At 45.8% G+C, this 21,227-nt stretch overlaps 1 protein-coding gene across 1 annotated transcript in view; it reads left to right on the forward strand.

Annotated features, from left to right (window-relative positions):
• Positions 1–21,227, forward strand: part of grk1a (G protein-coupled receptor kinase 1 a) — a 72,758-nt gene that overhangs the window by 25,942 nt on the left and 25,589 nt on the right. Inside the window, exons 3-6 of the mRNA XM_073046054.1 lie at positions 4,015–4,172; positions 7,031–7,114; positions 12,778–12,902; positions 20,783–20,984. Of these exons, the coding sequence (XP_072902155.1) occupies positions 4,015–4,172; positions 7,031–7,114; positions 12,778–12,902; positions 20,783–20,984 (569 nt within the window). The remainder of the gene's footprint in view (positions 1–4,014; positions 4,173–7,030; positions 7,115–12,777; positions 12,903–20,782; positions 20,985–21,227) is intronic.

Below are 21,227 nucleotides of genomic sequence, written 5' to 3' on the forward strand. Positions count from 1 at the left end.
TATTGGATTGTCACCAGCTTCACACACCGCCTCCGATACCTTCTTCCCTGGGTGGTTGAAGCAGGCAGCAAGTCCAGTACCACCACTATCGAGCAACTTCCTAGTGGGATAGTTCTGCAGTAATTGATGTTCTTGATAACCAGCAGTGTCTTGTGATCATAAAAAAAGAACTCAAAATACGAACAAGTTCAAGTTCCAGTTTAACTATCATTCAGCCATATGTGAATATAGGCAAATGAAACAGCAATCCTCCACAAAACATGTTACCAACGACACATAGCACAAATATGGTTACAATCTCAGAAAGGCATACAGTCACAAAAAATCTATATGGCCCAAGTCCCATGAGTGTAGTACTGATAGGGATTTGTCCTGGTCCAGCTTGTTCTTCCACAGAGTGAACATTGGAGGGCAGCACTGAGCAAAAACTGGAGGACAGCACTGAGCAAACACCGGAGAGCAGCACTGAGCAAACACTGGAGGACAGCACTGAGCAAACACTGGAGGACAGCACTGAGCAAACACTGGAGAGCAGCACTGAGCAAACACTGGAGGACAGCACTGAGCAAACACTGGAGGACAGCACTGAACAAACACTGGAGAGCAGCACTGAGCAAACACCGGAGAGCAGCACTGAGCAAACACTGGAGAGCAGCACTGAGCAAACACTGGAGGACAGCACTGAGCAAACACTGGAGGACAGCACTGAGCAAACACCGGAGAGCAGCACTGAGCAAACACCGGAGAAAGCACTGAGCAAACACTGGAGAAAGCACTGAGCAAACACTGGAGAGCAGCACTGAGCAAACACCGGAGAAAGCACTGAGCAAACACTGGAGAGCAGCACTGAGCAAACACTGGAGAAAGCACTGAGCAAACACTGGAGAGCAGCACTGAGCAAACACCGGAGAAAGCACTGAGCAAACACTGGAGAGCAGCACTGAGCAAACACTGGAGAAAGCACTGAGCAAACACTGGAGAAAGCACTGAGCAAACACTGGAGAGCAGAGCTGAGCAAACACCAGAGAGCAGCACTGAGCAAACACCAGAGAGCAGCACTGAGCAAACACTGGAGAAAGCACTGAGCAAACACCAGAGAGCAGCACTGAGCAAACACCGGAGAACAGAGCTGAGCAAACACTGGAGAGCAGCACTGAGCAAACACTGGAGAGCAGCACTGAGCAAACACTGGAGAAAGCACTGAGCAAACACTGGAGAGCAGAGCTGAGCAAACACCAGAGAGCAGCACTGAGCAAACACCAGAGAGCAGCACTGAGCAAACACTGGAGAAAGCACTGAGCAAACACCAGAGAGCAGCACTGAGCAAACACCGGAGAACAGAGCTGAGCAAACACTGGAGAGCAGCACTGAGCAAACACTGGAGAGCAGCACTGAGCAAACACTGGAGAGCAGCACTGAGCAAACATTGGAGGACAGCACTGAGCAAACACCGGAGAGCAGCACTGAGCAAACACCGGAGAAAGCACTGAGCAAACACCGGAGAGCAGCACTGAGCAAACACCGGAGAACAGAACTGAGCAAACACTGGAGAGCAGCATTGAGCAAACACTGGAGAGCAGAGCTGAGCGAACACCAGAGGGAAAACCGAGTGAACACCAGAGAGCACCACTGATGGGGGTGTCCAGCCTCCCAACCCAATACGGATTGCAGTGTGCTCTACAGAGGCTTTCCCACACTGCCTCTGTGTCTCCTCTCCTGCAACAGGCAACAATACAGCCTAGACCTAGACCTTGCCACTAGTGAAGCAATGCACTTCCCCACCATCTGTCTTGCCAGTGAACCAGTGAACTGGGCTAGCAATATTCTACATTAAGAATGTCTAACGGGGTCTTGCGATCCCAATAAAAACCTTCTCGGCATGATGGTATGCAACAAATCCAGGTGACCACACAACAACGATATGTAAAAAGTCCAGCTCCATCACTATCAGGCAACTCTCTGTTGGGATATCCTGTAGAGTCTGGTGTTCTTACTATCTAGCATTAAGTGATTTGTAATCATAAAAAAGACATGGAAGATGAACAAATGCACCTTTGATTGAACCTGAAGCTGTCGCTACCTGTGAGCACGCTGCCATCTTACTGGAACTGGTTGTAAGAAGGTGGTGGCACTGCCATGCTCTCTCTGTAACGCCACTCAGCCAGATTTTCAATCTCCCTCCTATATGCTGATTTGTTGCCACCTTTGATTTGGCCAATGACCGTGGTGTTGTCAGTAATCAGCAAGCTTAGCCTAACAGTCATAAGTGTAAAGCAAGTAGAGCAGGGGCTAAGCACACGGTCTTTTGGTGCCCCTGTACTGATGGTGATTAGAGGAGATGTTGTTGAAAATCTGAACTGACTGGGGTTTACAACTGAGGAGATCAAGGATCAAATTGCACAAAGAGGTATTGAAGTCAAGGTCATGAAAGTTATTGATTAAGTTTGAAGGGGTGATAATGTTGAATGCCAAGCTGTAGTCAATAAAAAGCATCTTGATGTGTGCATCTTCACTGTTCAGATGTTCCAGGGCTGAGTGAAAATCCAATGAACGGCATCTTCCATTGAGCTGTTGTCTCAGTAGGCAAACTAGGATGGATCCAAGTCACTCAAAGCTTTCCTTTACAGCGGATGTAAGGCAAAGACACCTAATCCCTTCTATAAGCACGTTGTCCACATCCTTCCATTCTCTGCATATTCATATCCCTATCTAAAAGCTCCTAAATACTGTTATTCTATCTGCCTCCACCACCATCCCAGGCAGTGCATTTCAGGCTACCACTCTCGGTGAAAGAAAACACCTCTTTTGAACTTACCCCTCTCACCTTAAATGAACACTCTCCAATAGTAGTCATTTTGATTTTGAGAAAAAAGGTACCAGCTGTGTACTCTATCTATGACCCTTAAAATTTTATAAACCTTTATCAGGTCCCCCTTAGTCTCCAGGGCTTCATAGGAAACAACCCAACTTTGTCCAACCTCTCATGCCCTTTTGTTTAGGTTTACCATCTTGGTAAACCTCTTCTGCCCCCTCTCCACTGCCTCCACGTCCTTTCTATAATGAAGATGACCAGAATTCAATGCACCGTTGAGTTGTACAGACCTGAGCTGTGCTGATTAGATTCAATTGAAGACAATTTTCCACCTCACTGAGTTTTCATTGCAATCCATCAGTTCTTTTGACTACTCATCCAACCATAGTGCAATCTTCACCCTCAACAAAGAAGCCCAATAAACATTTCCTTTGCATTTTGACTTCCACAAGGCTCTTTCAAATGGCATGGTTTAAGAGTAGACAGCAAGATCAGACCAATAGCTAGTGAGATGAATGGGTAAGGAGAGGGAGCTTCAAAGATGCAATGGAGGGATTGATCAAAGTCACGTGGAGCCAGAATGGAAAACTGCTGGGTTGTTTCCCTGCCCCACAGGAAGTTGAGGTTGAGTGTAGTGTCAAATGCACAAGTACCAGTATACACAAGTGCAAGAACAGGTATATACTGTGGCATTAGATAAGCACCATTCAAAGAAAAAAACAGAAATTCTACATAAGTTATTCAAATATTGAATAAGAAAGAACACAGATCAAAAAATAAATCAGAGTCGATTGTAATACAAAGTGATCATATAATTACTATACTGAGGTAGTGATTAGGCTTGTGCAGGTTAGTTTGAGAACCAAATGATTGAATGGAAATAACTGTTCAAGAATCCGGTGGTATTAGACTTCAGCCTTATGTTGGGCTTTTGAATTGAATAATAATATAGAAGCTCAGTCACGGGATCCACATCTTGATTATAATTTGTAACCTGAGAATAGTAGTGGGGGAAATACATGATGAGGAAGGAATAGGAGAACAATGCAAAGGAATTGGAGGAGATTATGTGGAGGTTTACCACCAGAAGAGACCAGTCGTGTCACTGTGTTGTTCCTGTGTAAATTCCATCTAATTCATTGATTCATTTTGTATCAACTAATGGTGGCACTGAGGGAGTTGTTGTCTCTTTCCCTCCCCAGGTACCACATTTACAATGTGGATGAGAACAAACCTGGCTTTGAAGAGGAAAGAGCACGATTCTACACAGCTCAGATCATCTGCGGCCTGGAACACCTTCACCAATCCCGCATCATCTACCGTGACCTCAAGCCCGAGAACGTCCTCCTCGATAATGATGGTGAGCAAGGTTTGAGTGCTCCGCACTGTCCATCCCAAATTCCAGCTTCCTGCTGGGTCCTGGGTTATATACAGCGAGACTGGGTAAGGATGGCAGCTTTTCTTCATTGAAGGGCATTAGTGAGAGAAATAGGCTTTTGTGACAATTTCCTAGCAACATGACCATTATAGCTGATTCCAATTTTCCTTATTTGTGTTTAGTTAATAGATATTTGTCCAGCTATGTGGACAGGAAAGTTTGAGAAAGATATGAACCAGATGCCAGCAAACTGGACTACCTTAGATGGGAACTTTGGTCAGGATGAACCAGTTGGGCCGAAGGGTCTGCCTGTGCTGTGAGACTCTATGACTCCTCAGCCATCCTGTTGGACTTCACCCATGTGTGGAAGACTTAATACCTATCGCAGAACATGTTTGGTGTTTCCCGGTAAACTACCACTGTGGGTGTTGCAAGCTCAGGTTCATTTCCGCATTCTTTGTTCCAAGAGAGGGTTCTCCAAAGTTCCTCACCAATGTTAGCCCTCACTGACACACCTCAAAGCCAAAACGAGGAAGAGCCATACGACCTTGTCAGAGAGTTACACAGCCTAATATGTCCATGCTAACCTCTTTGCCCGTCCATACTAATTCAATTTGCCTGCACTATCTATACCTATTTATGCCTTGCCTATTTAATGGTCTATATAAATCGCTCTTAGATATAGTAACACATGTGATTCACAGATATTACATGAAATACTGGAGGAACTCAGCGTTCAGTCCAGACGAAGGACCTGGAATGTCGATCACCTGCTTCCCTCTACAAGTGCTGCCTGACCTGCCGAGATTGCAGAATCTGCAGCTGCTTGTGTCTCCAAGTTCCGGAGAGCAACCGCTCCGTGTAAAAAGAGATTTTCCCCACAAATCCCTTTCACAGCTTCTCCCTCTGCTGGACTCCGGTGCTTAAATCTCTGTTTCTTTCAGAAGTCTGGAATGACACTCCATGATTGTTTTATTAAAAGTTGATAGGACAAATGACAATGACAGGGGCTCACTGCTACTCGAAAAGAGAGGAACTGAAAGAAAGATGGCTCCTAGCACAAAGCAGCTACATTTATACCATAGCGCTAAGAAAATCTCCATAGATAAGAGACGACCAATCAGAAAATACTTACTCAACACTGTAGCAAAAAAGATTAACCAATGAGGAAATGCTAGCCACTTAATGCAGTGCAAAGCTTCCAGAATTAAACTTTGTATAGCCACTAGAGGGATATGTGTATAAAGGGTACTTAAAATACAAGCAGATAATTATTTGTTAAACTGCAAAGAAAATGTCAATTAAACTTTCAGCTCCAATGCCTCTCGCCTTAACTGCATGCCCTCTTGTTTTTGGTACACCTGACATAAGAAAAAAAATTCTGCGTATCTTAAAGCATAGGAAAATTAAAAAGTCCATAGCAGTTTAAAGTCCCTGTGTATAAACATCTCTGAATATCTATCCAGGGCCCAGCATATTGATGCAGTTACAAAGAAGGTATGCCGTAGAGTCATAGTAAAGTGCAGCACAGCAACAGATCCTTCAGCCCATCTATTCTATTCTGAACCATTTAAAATGCCTAGTCCCATCAACCACAGAGCTATAGTCTGATGATGATAGGTGAGACCTGCTGGTAAAACAGACTGGCACAGACTAGATGGGCCAAAGTCCCAACTTTTATACTCAATATCCAACCTTTGAAGGTAAGTGTGCCATATAGCTTCTTCATACACCCTATCTACCTGTTATCGACCTGTCTCACGGTCATTTGCATTCTTTACAGTGCATATATCTTGCCATTTTGTAACTTGCCAAAACACAGCACCTTGCACCTGTCAGGATTACGTTCCATCCGGCCGTTCTCCAGCCAGACTGCTATCTGATCTGTATCTTTACGTAACCTTCCCAAATATCCACATCACCAACTTTCATGTCAGAGGGCACAGACTAAAGAAATGCCTTGGAAGAATAGATGTTAAATAGGAGTTTATCTATCAGAGGGAAGGAGTCACAAAGGGGTTGTACAGTGTGTAGGTGGGGAAGAAATGAGACGACACTCACACCCATCTGTCAAGTCAGCCCCCCAGACACCGATTGTTTCTGCGGAGTCACCCAGTCACTCTCACATTGTGGCACCTTGCTCACTGGCCCAAGAATTTAAAAATAGTGCTACTATAACAGGGGACAAAGAAATGCTGTGGATTAAACATAATCTATTATCAACGAAGTGAAGCCCTTTGCTACAAGGTTCCCATTGTTTGATCAACTTTAAATTTTTCCACGTTCCATATTTATTCTGAAGTCTTCTGTTTTTAGATTTGTTTTCTTTCTGTGTCGAACTATACTCACTATGTCGAGCACCATTGATTGACTTCAACTGGCTGTGGGTCAAGGGATAGCTCTTCAATTTAAATAAGTTTCGATTTGCATCGAACATAAAATGAGACGAAAGGTTTTTGGTTGTGATTCAGGTAGCTCCATTCGATTCTTGGCAAAGAACTTTGCATTTTCTAGCACCTTCTGTGGTTTTAGGGTGTGTGGGACTTCAGCACAGCCCTTTGAGGTGTCACGTTGCTGAATTCGTCAGGGCAACAAACAGCAAACTGGCGGGCCATTCGGGAGTTCTGCGCGATGGAGGACAACACTGGCCACAGGATTCTGGGAAATATCTGGGAGGGGTTTGTTCTCTCTGCTCCTGCTGCCTGACAGTTACTCCCATCAAAACACAGCACAGTCACAACCTCTCCACATTTACTCTGATAAGGAATCACTGCAAGATGTGGGCAAATAAATGCAAAAAGGAGGGCAACTCAAATGGGTTCTGACCTGATGTGTTTCAGGCCACGTAAGGATCTCTGACCTTGGACTTGCTGTGGAGCTGAAACCGGACGAGAACAAAACAAAAGGCTACGCTGGAACTCCAGGTGTGTTTTTGAACCCTTTGCAGGAGGTGTGAAATAGGAGGCTTTCTGTCCGTACCTGGGAGGCTATATGTGTCAGAAATAAATCAAAGATAGCGTGTAACAGAGATGATAGAAAGGACAGACAGGAGGTGAGGCATAATCACAGCCAGTGGCGTGAGTTACAGGGCAATATAGGCATGGTGCAGTTAAAACAGAAAGCAACAAACACTGGACTGAAAGTGTTGTGTTTGAATGTACGCAGCATAAGAAATAAAATGGACGATCTTGAAATTCAGCTACAGATTGGCAAGTACGATGTGGCCATCTCTGAAACTTGGCTAAAGGACGGCTGCCATTGGGAGCTGAACGTTCAAGGATATACGGTGTATCGGAAAGATGGGTTAGTAGGCAGAGAGGGTGGTGTGGCCCTGTGCATAAAAAATATTATTAAATCATTAGAAAGGAAAGGATTGGAAGGTGTAGAGTCTCTATGGGTTGAGTTGAGAAATGGCAAGGGTAAAAGGACCCTAATGGCAGTTGTATACAGGCCTCCAAACAGCGGCCGGGATGTGGATTACAAATTACAACAGGAGATAGAAAAGGTGTGTCAGAAAGGCAATGTCATGATAATTGTTGGGGATTTTAACATGAAAGTGGATTGGGAAAACCAGGCCAGAATTTGTAGAATGTCTAAGGGATGGATTTTTAGAACAGCTTGTTGTTGAGCTCACTAGGGGATCAGCTGTGCTGGATTGGGTCTTGTGCAATGATCCGGAGGTGATAAGAGAGCTTAAGGTTAAGGAACCCTGAGGGAATAGTGATCACAATATGATCGAGTTCATTTTGAAATTTGAGAAGGAGAAACTAAGTTCCAGTGTGTCGGTATTTCAGTGGAATAAAGGAAATTACAATGGCATGAGAAGGGAACTGGCCAAGGTTGACTGGAAAGGGACACTAGCAGGAAGGACAGCAGAGCAGCAATGGCTGGAGTTTCTGCCAAAAATGAGGGAAGTGCAAGACAGACATATTCCAAAATGGAAGAAATTTTCGAATGGAAGAAGGACACTACCATGGCTGACAAGTGAAGTCAGAGACAAAGTAAAAGCAAAAGAGAGGGCATACAAGGAAGCAAAGGCTTATGTGAAAATAGAGGATTGGGAAGCTTTTAAAAACACAGAAGGAAACCAAAAAGGTTATTAGGAAGGAAAAGATGGATTATGAAAGGAAGCTGGTGATTAATATCAAAGGAGATACTAAAAGCTTTTTGAAGTATATAAAGGCTAAAAGAGAGTTGAGGGTAGATATAGGACCAATAGAAAATGACACTGGAGATATTGTAATGAGAGATGCAGAGATGGCAGAGGAACTGAATGTGTGTTTTGCATCAGTTTTCACAGTGAAAGACATCTGTAGTATATCGGGCATTCAAGAGTGTCAGGGAAGAGAAGTTTGTGCAGTGAGAATTACGACTGAGAAGGTGCTTAGGAAGCTTAATGGTCTGAGGGTGGATAAATCTCCTGGACCTGATGGAATGCACCCTCGGGTTCTGAAGGAAGTAGCTGGAGAGATTGCAGAGGCATTAACAATGATCTTTCGAGAGTCGATAGATTCTGGCATTGTACGGGATGACTGGAAAATTGCAAAGGTTACTCCGCTATTTAAGAAGGGTGGGAGGCAGCAGAAAGGAAACTATAGACCTGTTAGCCTGACGTCAGTGGTTGGGAAGTTGTTGGATTCGATTGTTAGGGATGAGATTACGGAGTTCCTGGAGGCACATGACAAGATAGGCCAAAGCCAGCATGGTTTCCTGAAAGGAACATCCTGCCTGACTAACCTACTGCAATTTTTTTGAGGAAATAACAAGCAGGGTAGAGAAAGGAGATGCAGTAGATGTGGTGTACTTGGATTTTCAGAAGGCCTTTGACAAGGTGCCGCACATGAGGCTGCTTAGCAAGATAAGAGCCCATGAAATTACAGGGGAAGTTACTAGCATGGGTGGAGCATTGGCTGATCGGCCAAAAACAGAGAGTGGGAATAACGGGATCCTATTCTGGCTGGCTGCCGGTTACCAGTGGAGTTCCACAGGGGTCAGTGTTGGGACCGCTGCTCTTTACAATGTATGTCAATGATTTGGACTACGATATTAATGGATTTGTGGCTAAATTTGCCTATGATACAAAGATAGGTGGAGGAGCTGGTAGTGTTGAGGAAACAGAGAGCCTGCAGGGAGATTCAAATAATTTAGGGGAATGGGCAAAGAAGAGGCAAATGAAATACAATGTTGGAAAGTGTACGGTCATGCACTTTGATGGAAGAAATAAATGGGCAGACTATTGTTCAGATGGGGAGAGAATTCAAAATGCAGAGATGCAAAGGAACTTGGGAGTCCTTGTGCAGGATACCCTAAAGGTTAACCTCCAGGTTGAATTGGTGGTGAAGAAGGCAATGCAATGTTGGCATTCATTTCTAGAGGTAAAGAATATAAGAGCAGGGATGTGATGTTGAGGCTCTATAAGGCACTTGTGAGACCACACTTGGAGTATAGTGTGCAGTTTTGGGCTCCTTATTTTAAAAAGGATATACTGACATTGGAGAGGGTTCAGAGAAGATTCACGAGAATGATTCCAGGAGTGAAAGGGTTACCATATGAGGAACACACACAAAATGCTGGTGGAACACAGCAGGCCAGGCAGCATCTATAGGGAGAAGCACTGTCGACGTTTCGGGCCGAGACCTTTTGTGTCCTGACGAAGGGTCTCGGTCCGAAACATAGACAGTGCTTCTCCCTATAGATGCTGCCTGGCCTGCTGAGTTCCACCAGCATTTGTGTGGGTTGTTTCAGTTTCCAGCATCTGCAGATTTCCTCGTGTTTACCGTATGAGGAACGTCTGGCAGCTCTTGGACTGTATTCCCTGGAGTTCAGGAGAATGAGGGGGAATCTCATAGAAACATTCCAAATGTTAAAAGGCCTGAACCGATTCGATATGGAAAGTTATTTCCCATGGTAGTGGAGTCTAGGACAAGAGGGCACGACTTCAGGATTGAAGGATGTCCATTTAGAACAGAGATCTGGAGAAATTACTTTAGTCAGAAGGTGGTAAATCTGTGGAATTTGTAGGCATGAGCAGCTGTGGAGGCCAAGTCATTGGGTGTATTTAAGGCAGAGATAGATGGGTTCTTGATTAGCCAGGGCATCAAAGGGTACGGGGAGAAGGTAGGGGAGTGGGGATGACTGGAAGAATTGGATCAGCCATGAGTGAGTGGCAGAGCAGACTTGATGGGCCAAATCTTATGGTCTGTGTGATTGAGTCACGAGAAAATCTGCAAATCCAAAGCAACACACAAAATGCTGAAGGAACTCAGCAGGTCAGGCAGCATCTCTGGAAAATAGTAAGTCATCAACGTTTTAGGCCGAGACCCTTCATTAGGACTGGAAGGAAAGAGGAGGTATTGGAATAAGAAGGCGGGGGAAGGGGAGGAAGTGGGATAAAGTGGCAGGTGATGGGTGAAACTGGGGGAGGGGAGGGGTGAAGTAAAGAGCTGGGAAGTTGACTGGTGAAAGAGATACAGGGCTGACGGAGGGGGAATCTGATAGGAGAGGACAGGATCCATAGAAGAAAGAAAGGGGAGGAGCACCAGAGGGAGGTGATGGGCAGGTAAGGAGATAAAGTGAGAGAGGGAAACGGGAATGGGGAAGGAAAAGTGGTGGAGCAATTACCAGAATTTTGAGAAACTTATGTTCATGTCATTAGGTTGGATACCACCCAGGCGTAATATAAGGTGTTGCTCCTCCAACCTGAGTGTGGCCTCATCACAACTGCATTCCCCTTCCTGCTTCCCTCTCTCACCTCCCTCTGGTGCTCCTCCCCCTTCCCTTTTGATGCACCATCAATAACTCTCGGAGACGTGAGGCGAGAGATAGGCTTTTATTAGCTGGAAGAGAGCAGTCAGCAGCAAGAGACCACCACACGACATCCTGGAGACTGAGGGAGGAGCAGTGCCTCCAATCACCTTTATACAGGGGTCTGTGGTAGGAGCTGTCAGCAGGGGGGGCGTGTCCAGACAGGTATATGTAGTTCACCACACCTTTCTTCCATGGCCTTCTCTCCTGTCCTGTCAGATTCCCTCTTCTCCAGCCCTTTATCTTTTTCACCAGTCAACTTCCCAGCCCTTTACTTCACCCCTCCCTCTCTCCCAGTTTTACCTATCTCCTACCATCTTGTACTTCTGTGTCCCTTCCTCCACCTTCTCAATCTGACTTCTCCTCTTTCTTTCCTGTCCTGATGAAGGTCTCAGTCTGAAATATCAACTGTTTACTGTTTCCCATAAACACTGCCTAAGTTCCACCAGCATTGTGTGTGTGTGTGTGTGTGTGTGTGTGTGTGTGTGTGTGTGTGTGTGTGTGTGTGTGTGTGTGTATAGTATGCGTATACATACACATTTTAAGTATCAATGCGTTTAAGTGTACATGTGTTTGCGTGTCTGTATGTGTGTTTCTGTGCAGGAGCGTGCACCTACATGCACAAGTACAATCCCCCACCACACAGAACATAGTCCCTTTTCGCTGCTGCCATAAGGGAGAAGGTGCAGGAGCCTCAGGAATAGTTATTACCCCTCAACTATCAGGCTCCTGAACCAGAGAAGATAACTTCACTCAATTTCACTTGCCTCACCACTGAACTGTTTCCACAACCTATCGAGTCACTTTCAAGGACTCTTCATCTCATGTTCTTGATTTATTATTATTATTATTATTATTATTATTATTATTATTATTATTATTACTTTTTTGTTTTCTTTTTGCATTTGCACAGCTTGTTGTCTTTTGCACACTGCTTGTCCACCCCGTTAGTGCAGTCTTTCATTGATTCTATTATGGTTACTGGATTTATTGAGTATGCCTACAAGAAAACGAATCTAATGATTGTCTATGACGACATATATGTACTTTGATAATAAGGTGTACTTTGAACTTTGAGACCAACCTCAGGAGAGCTGTGTTGCATTCGGCCAGGGGAAGAAATGCCAGAGGTGGTGTGGGAGAGAGCAGTTGTGATGGAATCTGTACTAGTTTGCTGCTCTCCAGTGTTTGCTCATGTCTGCCCTCTGGTGTTCGCTCAGTGTTGCCCTCTGGTGTTCGCTCAGTGTTGCCCTCTGGTGTTCGCTCAGGTCTGCCCTCTGGTGTTTGCTCAGGTCTGCCCTCCAGTGTTTGCTCATGTCTGCCCTCTGGTGTTTGCTCAGTGCTGCCCTCTGGTGTTTGCTTAGTAGTGCTGTCCAGTGTAGTCTTGGTGGAAGAGAGACAATTTGGACCAGGACAAGTTACCATCAATCTACAGTCATGCCACTCAGGGACTTGAGCTATATTATTTTTTTCTTTGGGATTGTGTGTTTTTCCTGCAATTGTAACTATATATGTTATGTACTGTATGTTGTGTGACTGTTGGAAATGTGCTTTGCACCCTGGCCCCAGAGTGCTTCATTTGGCTATATTCATGCATGCTTGAATGATAATTAAACTTGAAATTCAGGATACATGTTAGCACATGTGTGCATGTATGTTTTTGTATGTATTTGTATAGTTTGTGTGTACGTGTGTGCACGAAGTGTCTCTGTGCCACTGTTCTCTACTTTGTCCTGGGATTTGAATTTTCTGTGGACATAGCTTTGATTTGTTCTGTCTCCAGGTTTTATGGCCCCAGAACTCCTTGGAGGAGTGGAGTATGATTACTCAGTGGACTACTTCACACTGGGAGTCACCCTATATGAGATGATAGCAGCCAAGGGCCCATTCCGATACCGGGGCGAACATGTAAGGAGACACTCTTAACTTACTCTTTCATAAGTCTGTGTGTTCAGTTAATCAGATGGACAGTCAGCAGGACACAGGGGCTCAGGTTTGAGATTACAGGGCCCAGCTCCGGCTTTAATCGGCTTGGTCACGCACAGAGGCGGAGCGTCCTTAATCATCAACGACTTTCCAAACGTTTTGCAGATGCCCTGAATATATATGCCAAGGCATTATTATATACCACAATCAAGAATTTGTACATAATAGGGCTTCTTTGGATTTCTGCATTTAACAATTGGATATTGTCACATTCATAATAATAATAATTATTATTATTATAATAAGTGCTTTATTGACCCTGAGAGGAAATGATTTCATTACAGCAGCAACAATTAAAAACACTCTGAGCAATAATAATAATAATAAATAATTAATACAATATTAAATAATAAAGTACAGAATACTGTGCAATAATAATGTACAAAATAATAAAGCAGAGACTATTGTGTGCTCTCCTGTTGCACAGAGATGAACTGTTGTATTTGCGTATTACATTCGATAGGGAAGATTTTCTTTAATGATCCTTGTGACAGTGAAGCTGAATGATTCTGTTTGAAAGGGTGTTCCGCTGATTATTCAGTAGGTCATGGAGAGGTGAGCCAAATTGTCCATAATAGATACCAGTTTGTTTAGTGACTTTCTCTAACTCAGAAAAGTTCGGATGTAGCCAAGGAGGATCCAGTCTTTTTGATGAGTTTATTTAGATTTTTTGCATCACCAGCACCGATGAAGCCACAAAGAAGGCTGACTCGCTACAACAGACTGGTAAAAGGTCTCCAACATACTGGAACAGAAACGGAGACAGGACAGTCTCTTGTGCACTCCAGTGCCACACACCACCTTCTCAGACAGAGAACTACCCAGCAGCACAAACTGGGGTCCATCTGTCTGGTAGTCTGTAATCCAGGAGGTAGTGGATTTGTCTGCGCCCATCCTTTGCAGCTTCTCGCTCAGAAGAAGTGACTGGATTGTATTGAAGTCACTATAGAAATGAAAATCTGTGATTCTCACAATGCCACCAGCATCATCCCGGTGGGAGTGAGCTCTCTACAACAGGTAGATGATGGCATCAGCCACGCCCACGTGAGGTGGGTAGGCAAACTGTAGAGGGGCCAATGAAGATCTCACTTGTGGTCCAAGGTAAGTCTGGAGCAGCCTCTCCAGCACCTTCATCACATGAGATGTGAGGACAATTGGCCTGTAGTCAGATGGAGTTCCCTTTGTGGGTACAGGAACCAAGTCTTCCATAGCACCGGTATTTTCTCCTGACTCAGACTCAGATTGTAAAGGTGTTGCAAAAAGCCAGACAGCTAACTCACACAGGTTTTCAGTACCCTGGGGATGATAGACAGCTAACTCACACAGGTTTTCAGTACCCTGGGGATGATAGACAGCTAACTCACACAGGTTTTCAGTACCCTGGGGATGATAGACGGCTAACTCACACAGGTTTTCAGTACCCTGGGGATGATAGACAGCTAACTCACACAGGTTTTCAGTACCCTGGGGATGATAGACAGCTAACTCACACAGGTTTTCAGTACCCTGGGGATGATAGACAGCTATCTCACACAGGTTTTCAGTACCCTGGGGATGATAGACAGCTAACTCATACAGGCTTTCAGTACCCTGGGGATGATAGACAGCTCACTCACACAGGTTTTCAGTACCCTGGGGATGATAGACAGCTAACTCATACAGGCTTTCAGTACCCTGGGGATGATAGACAGCTATCTCACACAGGTTTTCAGTACCCTGGGGATGATAGACAGCTAACTCATACAGGCTTTCAGTACCCTGGGGATGATAGACAGCTCACTCACACAGGCTTTCAGTACCCTGGGGATGATAGACAGCTATCTCACACAGGTTTTCAGTACCCTGGGGATGATAGACAGCTAACTCATACAGGCTTTCAGTACCCTGGGGATGATAGACAGCTCACTCACACAGGTTTTCAGTACCCTGGGGATGATAGACGGCTAACTCACACAGGTTTTCAGTACCCTGGGGATGATAGACGGCTAACTCACACAGGTTTTCAGTACCCTGGGGATGATAGACAGCTAACTCACACAGGCTTTCAGTACCCTGGGGATGATAGACAGCTATCTCACACAGGTTTTCAGTACCCTGGGGATGATAGACGGCTATCTCACACAGGTTTTCAGTACCCTGGGGATGATAGACGGCTAACTCACACAGGCTTTCAGTACCCTGGGGATGATAGACAGCTAACTCACACAGGCTTTCAGTACCCTGGGGATGATAGACAGCTAACTCACACAGGCTTTCTGTACCCTGGGGATGATAGACAGCTAACTCACACAGGTTTTCAGTACCCTGGGGATGATAGACAGCTCACTCACACAGGTTTTCAGTACCCTGGGAATGATAGACGGCTAACTCACACAGGCTTTCTGTACCCTGGGGATGATAGACAGCTAACTCACACAGGTTTTCAGTACCCTGGGGATGATAGACAGCTCACTCACACAGGCTTTCTGTACCCTGGGGATGATAGACAGCTAACTCACACAGGTTTTCTGTACCCTGGGGATGATAGACAGCTATCTCACACAGGTTTTCTGTACCCTGGGGATGATAGACGGCTAACTCACACAGGTTTTCAGTACCCTGGGGATGATAGACAGCTCACTCACACAGGCTTTCAGTACCCTGGGGATGATAGACAGCTAACTCACACAGGTTTTCTGTACCCTGGGGATGATAGACAGCTATCTCACACAGGTTTTCAGTACCCTGGGGATGATAGACAGCTCACTCACACAGGTTTTCAGTACCCTGGGGATGATAGACAGCTAACTCACACAGGCTTTCAGTACCCTGGGGATGATAGACAGCTAACTCACACAGGTTTTCAGTACCCTGGGGATGATAGACAGCTAACTCACACAGGTTTTCAGTACCCTGGGGATGATAGACAGCTAACTCACACAGGCTTTCAGTACCCTGGGGATGATAGACAGCTAACTCACACAGGCTTTCAGTACCCTGGGGATGATAGACAGCTCACTCACACAGGTTTTCAGTACCCTGGGGATGATAGACAGCTAACTCACACAGGCTTTCAGTACCCTGGGGATGATAGACAGCTAACTCACACAGGTTTTCTGTACCCTGGGGATGATAGACAGCTCACTCACACAGGTTTTCAGTACCCTGGGGATGATAGACGGCTAACTCACACAGGTTTTCAGTACCCTGGGGATGATAGACAGCTCACTCACACAGGTTTTCAGTACCCTGGGGATGATAGACAGCTAACTCACACAGGCTTTCAGTACCCTGGGGATGATAGACAGCTAACTCACACAGGTTTTCTGTACCCTGGGGATGATAGACAGCTCACTCACACAGGTTTTCAGTACCCTGGGGATGATAGACAGCTCACTCACACAGGTTTTCAGTACCCTGGGGATGATAGACGGCTAACTCACACAGGTTTTCAGTACCCTGGGGAAGATAGACAGCTATCTCACACAGGTTTTCTGTACCCTGGGGATGATAGACAGCTAACTCACACAGGTTTTCAGTACCCTGGGGATGATAGACAGCTCACTCACACAGGTTTTCTGTACCCTGGGGATGATAGACAGCTCACTCACACAGGTTTTCAGTACCCTGGGGATGATAGACAGCTCACTCACACAGGTTTTCAGTACCCTGGGGATGATAGACAGCTCACTCACACAGGTTTTCTGTACCCTGGGGATGATAGACAGCTCACTCACACAGGTTTTCAGTACCCTGGGGAAGATAGACAGCTCACTCACACAGGTTTTCTGTACCCTGGGGATGATAGACAGCTCACTCACACAGGTTTTCAGTACCCTGGGGATGATAGACAGCTCACTCACACAGGTTTTCTGTACCCTGGGGATGATAGACAGCTATCTCACACAGGTTTTCTGTACCCTGGGGATGATAGACAGCTAACTCACACAGGTTTTCTGTACCCTGGGGATGATAGACAGCTCACTCACACAGGTTTTCTGTACCCTGGGGATGATAGACAGCTAACTCACACAGGTTTTCAGTACCCTGGGGATGATAGACAGCTAACTCATACAGGTTTTCTGTACCCTGGGGATGATAGACAGCTAACTCACACAGGCTTTCTGTACCCTGGGGATGATAGACAGCTCACTCACACAGGTTTTCTGTACCCTGGGGATGATAGACAGCTCACTCACACAGGTTTTCTGTACCCTGGGGATGATAGACAGCTAACTCACACAGGTTTTCTGTACCCTGGGGATGATAGACAGCTATCTCACACAGGTTTTCTGTACCCTGGGGATGATAGACAGCTAACTCACACAGGTTTTCAGTACCCTGGGGATGATAGACAGCTCACTCACACAGGTTTTCAGTACCCTGGGGAAGATAGACAGCTAACTCACACAGGCTTTCAGTACCCTGGGGATGATAGACAGCTAACTCACACAGGTTTTCTGTACCCTGGGGATGATAGACAGCTAACTCACACAGGTTTTCAGTACCCTGGGAATGATAGACAGCTATCTCACACAGGTTTTCTGTACCCTGGGGATGATAGACAGCTAACTCACACAGGTTTTCAGTACCCTGGGGATGATAGACAGCTATCTCACACAGGTTTTCTGTACCCTGGGGATGATAGACAGCTATCTCACACAGGCTTTCAGTACCCTGGGGATATAGACAGCTAACTCACACAGGTTTTCAGTACCCTGGGAATGATAGACGGCTAACTCACACAGGTTTTCAGTACCCTGGGGATGATAGACAGCTATCTCACACAGGTTTTCTGTACCCTGGGGATGATAGACAGCTATCTCACACAGGCTTTCAGTACCCTGGGGATATAGACAGCTAACTCACACAGGTTTTCAGTACCCTGGGGATGATAGACAGCTAACTCACACAGGTTTTCAGTACCCTGGGGATGATAGACAGCTAACTCATACAGGTTTTCAGTACCCTGGGGATGATAGACAGCTAACTCACACAGGTTTTCAGTACCCTGGGAATGATAGACGGCTAACTCACACAGGTTTTCTGTACCCTGGGGATGATAGACAGCTCACTCACACAGGTTTTCAGTACCCTGGGGATGATAGACAGCTAACTCACACAGGCTTTCTGTACCCTGGGGATGATAGACAGCTAACTCACACAGGCTTTCTGTACCCTGGGGATGATAGACAGCTAACTCACACAGGCTTTCAGTACCCTGGGGATGATAGACAGCTAACTCACACAGGTTTTCAGTACCCTGGGGATGATAGACAGCTATCTCACACAGGTTTTCTGTACCCTGGGGATGATAGACAGCTATCTCACACAGGTTTTCAGTACCCTGGGGATGATAGACAGCTAACTCACACAGGTTTTCAGTACCCTGGGGATGATAGACAGCTAACTCACACAGGCTTTCAGTACCCTGGGGATGATAGACAGCTAACTCACACAGGCTTTCAGTACCCTGGGGACGATAGACGGCTATCTCACACAGGTTTTCAGTACCCTGGGGAAGATAGACAGCTAACTCACACAGGCTTTCAGTACCCTGGGGATATAGACGGCTAACTCACACAGGCTTTCAGTACCCTGGGGATGATAGACAGCTAACTCACACAGGTTTTCAGTACCCTGGGGATGATAGACAGCTAACTCACACAGGTTTTCAGTACCCTGGGGATGATAGACAGCTAACTCATACAGGCTTTCAGTACCCTGGGGATGATAGACAGCTAACTCACACAGGTTTTCAGTACCCTGGGGATGATAGACAGCTATCTCACACAGGCTTTCAGTACCCTGGGGATGATAGACAGCTAACTCACACAGGTTTTCAGTACCCTGGGGATGATACCATCCGGTCCAGCAGCCTTGCCGTGGTGTAGTCTCTCCAGCTGTCTCTCACCCTGACCTGCAGCCACAGTCAGGCGGGGGAGGTGTTCATCCCCGTGGAGGCAGGAGACTCCAAAGCTGTGGTGTTGGAACAGAAGCACTCACCAGAGGGGAGGGAGGGGTGGAGGGAGAAGGCTTCGGGGGCAGGGAGGTTGTGTGCTTTGGACAAGTGGGGGAGGGGACAGCAGGAGGTCCCGTGCTGAACCTGTTGAAATACAGGTTCGATTCATTGGGCCTATCCAGTCAGTCCTCAATCTTCCTTTCTTTTACCGTGAAACCAGTGATCTGCCCCATTCCTGACCACACCTCCTTATGCTATCTACTGGAGTTTGTACAGCTTTCTGTGGGATTCTTTGTACTCCCTCAGCCCTACGCTCTTCACTCTGTACTCTCCTCACTATTTGTCTGTCTCCAGACCAGCAGGCTTTCTATTTCATATTCCAAATTTCTTCCAGGTCACTGGTGATCCAGGGCTTGCTGTTAGGGAGGCAGTGTACAGTCCTGGCTGGCACGATGGTGTTCTCACAGAATCTGATATCATCTGTGATACAATCAATCTTTTTGTTAATATCCTCCCTGTGTGGCTCACATAACACATCCCAGCCCGTCCTCTCTAAGCATTCCTGCAGAGCCTCATTAACATCCTGAGTCCAGCTCCTTACAATCTTTTTTTGCATGAGGAGCAGACACACAGGGTATGATCTACATCCACAGGGTAAGTACTCATCTTCTCCAGATATTCTGGAGAAACTGGATAACTAATCTAATAGTGTACTCTGTAATAGTGATCATTTATTGGGTGAGGTTAGACAAACAATCTTGAACCACTGCTAGTTGAACTGGCTGTAGTTTAGAGGAGTGAACTGTGCTGCCCCCTAGTGTTTGCCAGGCAGAGGACAAACTGTATTGTGTTTGCAGATTTCTGCAACATTCACCGTTGGACAATATATTTTTTGTATGACTGTATTTACTGCTATCTTATATGCATTATATGTGCCTTGTGTTGTATGTGACTGTTGGTACTAGGTTTTGGAGGCACATTGTCTTGTTTGACTGTATTCATGGGTATTCAAGAATGGTTGACTGACTATTAAACTTGATGGGTGTGAGGAGAAGACAGAATGAGCTGGGTGGACTAAACGGCTTTGGTTTATGATGGGAGCAGGAACAGAGAACTGAGAACTACTAGTGGTAAGTCTTTGAAGATATTAGAGATGATATGAAGGAAGTTGAGCTGGAGTGTCACATCGCACTGTGTACAGTTCTGGGCAGTACGTCACTGCCAAGGGGCTCAGACTCTGGGGGGCAGACATGACTCAGCCATGAGTGTCTTCAGTTTTGAGGAGGGTCTGGGGGTTGGTGGGGAGGAAGGGGTTACTCCCCTTAAAGCAGATTCTAATAGAACAGTGAATGTTTTTGAGGGAGTTAACAAGGAGCGGCAGAAAGGGTGCAGGTGGTACAGCCAGTGTCACACAGGGCCCATGCTCACCTCAGTGCTGACTGCACGGAGCCTGCACTCTCTCCCTCTCACCGTGCATTCCCCAGCACGCTTCAGCTTCCTAACATGAAGGCTGGTAGGTCAACTGGCCACTGTAATTGCCTGTAGTGTGTGGGTGAGTGGTGGAAACTGGGAGGGGGGAGGTTGATGGGTGGGTGGGGAAAATTGGAATAAAATTGAAATGGTGTTGATGGTTAGCATGGGTTCAATGGCTGAAGGGTCTGTTTCTCTGAGGTGCGAATCACTGACTCTAAACATTGTAACCAGGGTTTCTTCCTTTGAGGAAGAAGCCCTCTATAATATTGCTTTGAAAAGGGCCAGCATTGCAGTATGGGCTGAATACCCCCTCCCACCCCATTCCACCTCCATCTGGGATTCCTCTTTAGACACTCAACACTGACTGTTTGCCCTCTGCTGCCACCAGGTTGAGAACAAAGAGTTGAAGCGACGGATTCTCAACGACCCCGTCAGCTACTCCGAGAAGTTCAGCGAATCCAGCAAGATGTTCTGTGAGGCTTTGCTGGAAAAAGATCCCGAGAAACGTATTGGGTTCAGGAATGACTGCTGTGATGAATTAAAGGCTCATGCCTTTTTCAAGGATATTAACTGGAGAAAGCTTGAAGCTGGTAAAGTATAAAAATAGACTTTGTAAAAATCCAAGTTGTCTGAATTATATTTTTGAAAGAACCTAGATTATTAAAAAGAAATTGCTTGTGTGATGTGGATGTTACTGCCATTTATTGTTCTCCCTTATTGCCTCTGGATAAACTTTGGGCACTGAGTATTGGCATACGGCTGTTATGTTGCGGTTGTACAAGAGGTGGTTGAGGCTGTGTTTGGAATATTGTGAGCAACACACACAAAATGCT

The sequence above is a fragment of the Hemitrygon akajei genome, chromosome 5 (genome assembly GCF_048418815.1).
Source record: "Hemitrygon akajei chromosome 5, sHemAka1.3, whole genome shotgun sequence".
NCBI classification, from domain to species: domain Eukaryota; kingdom Metazoa; phylum Chordata; class Chondrichthyes; order Myliobatiformes; family Dasyatidae; genus Hemitrygon; species Hemitrygon akajei.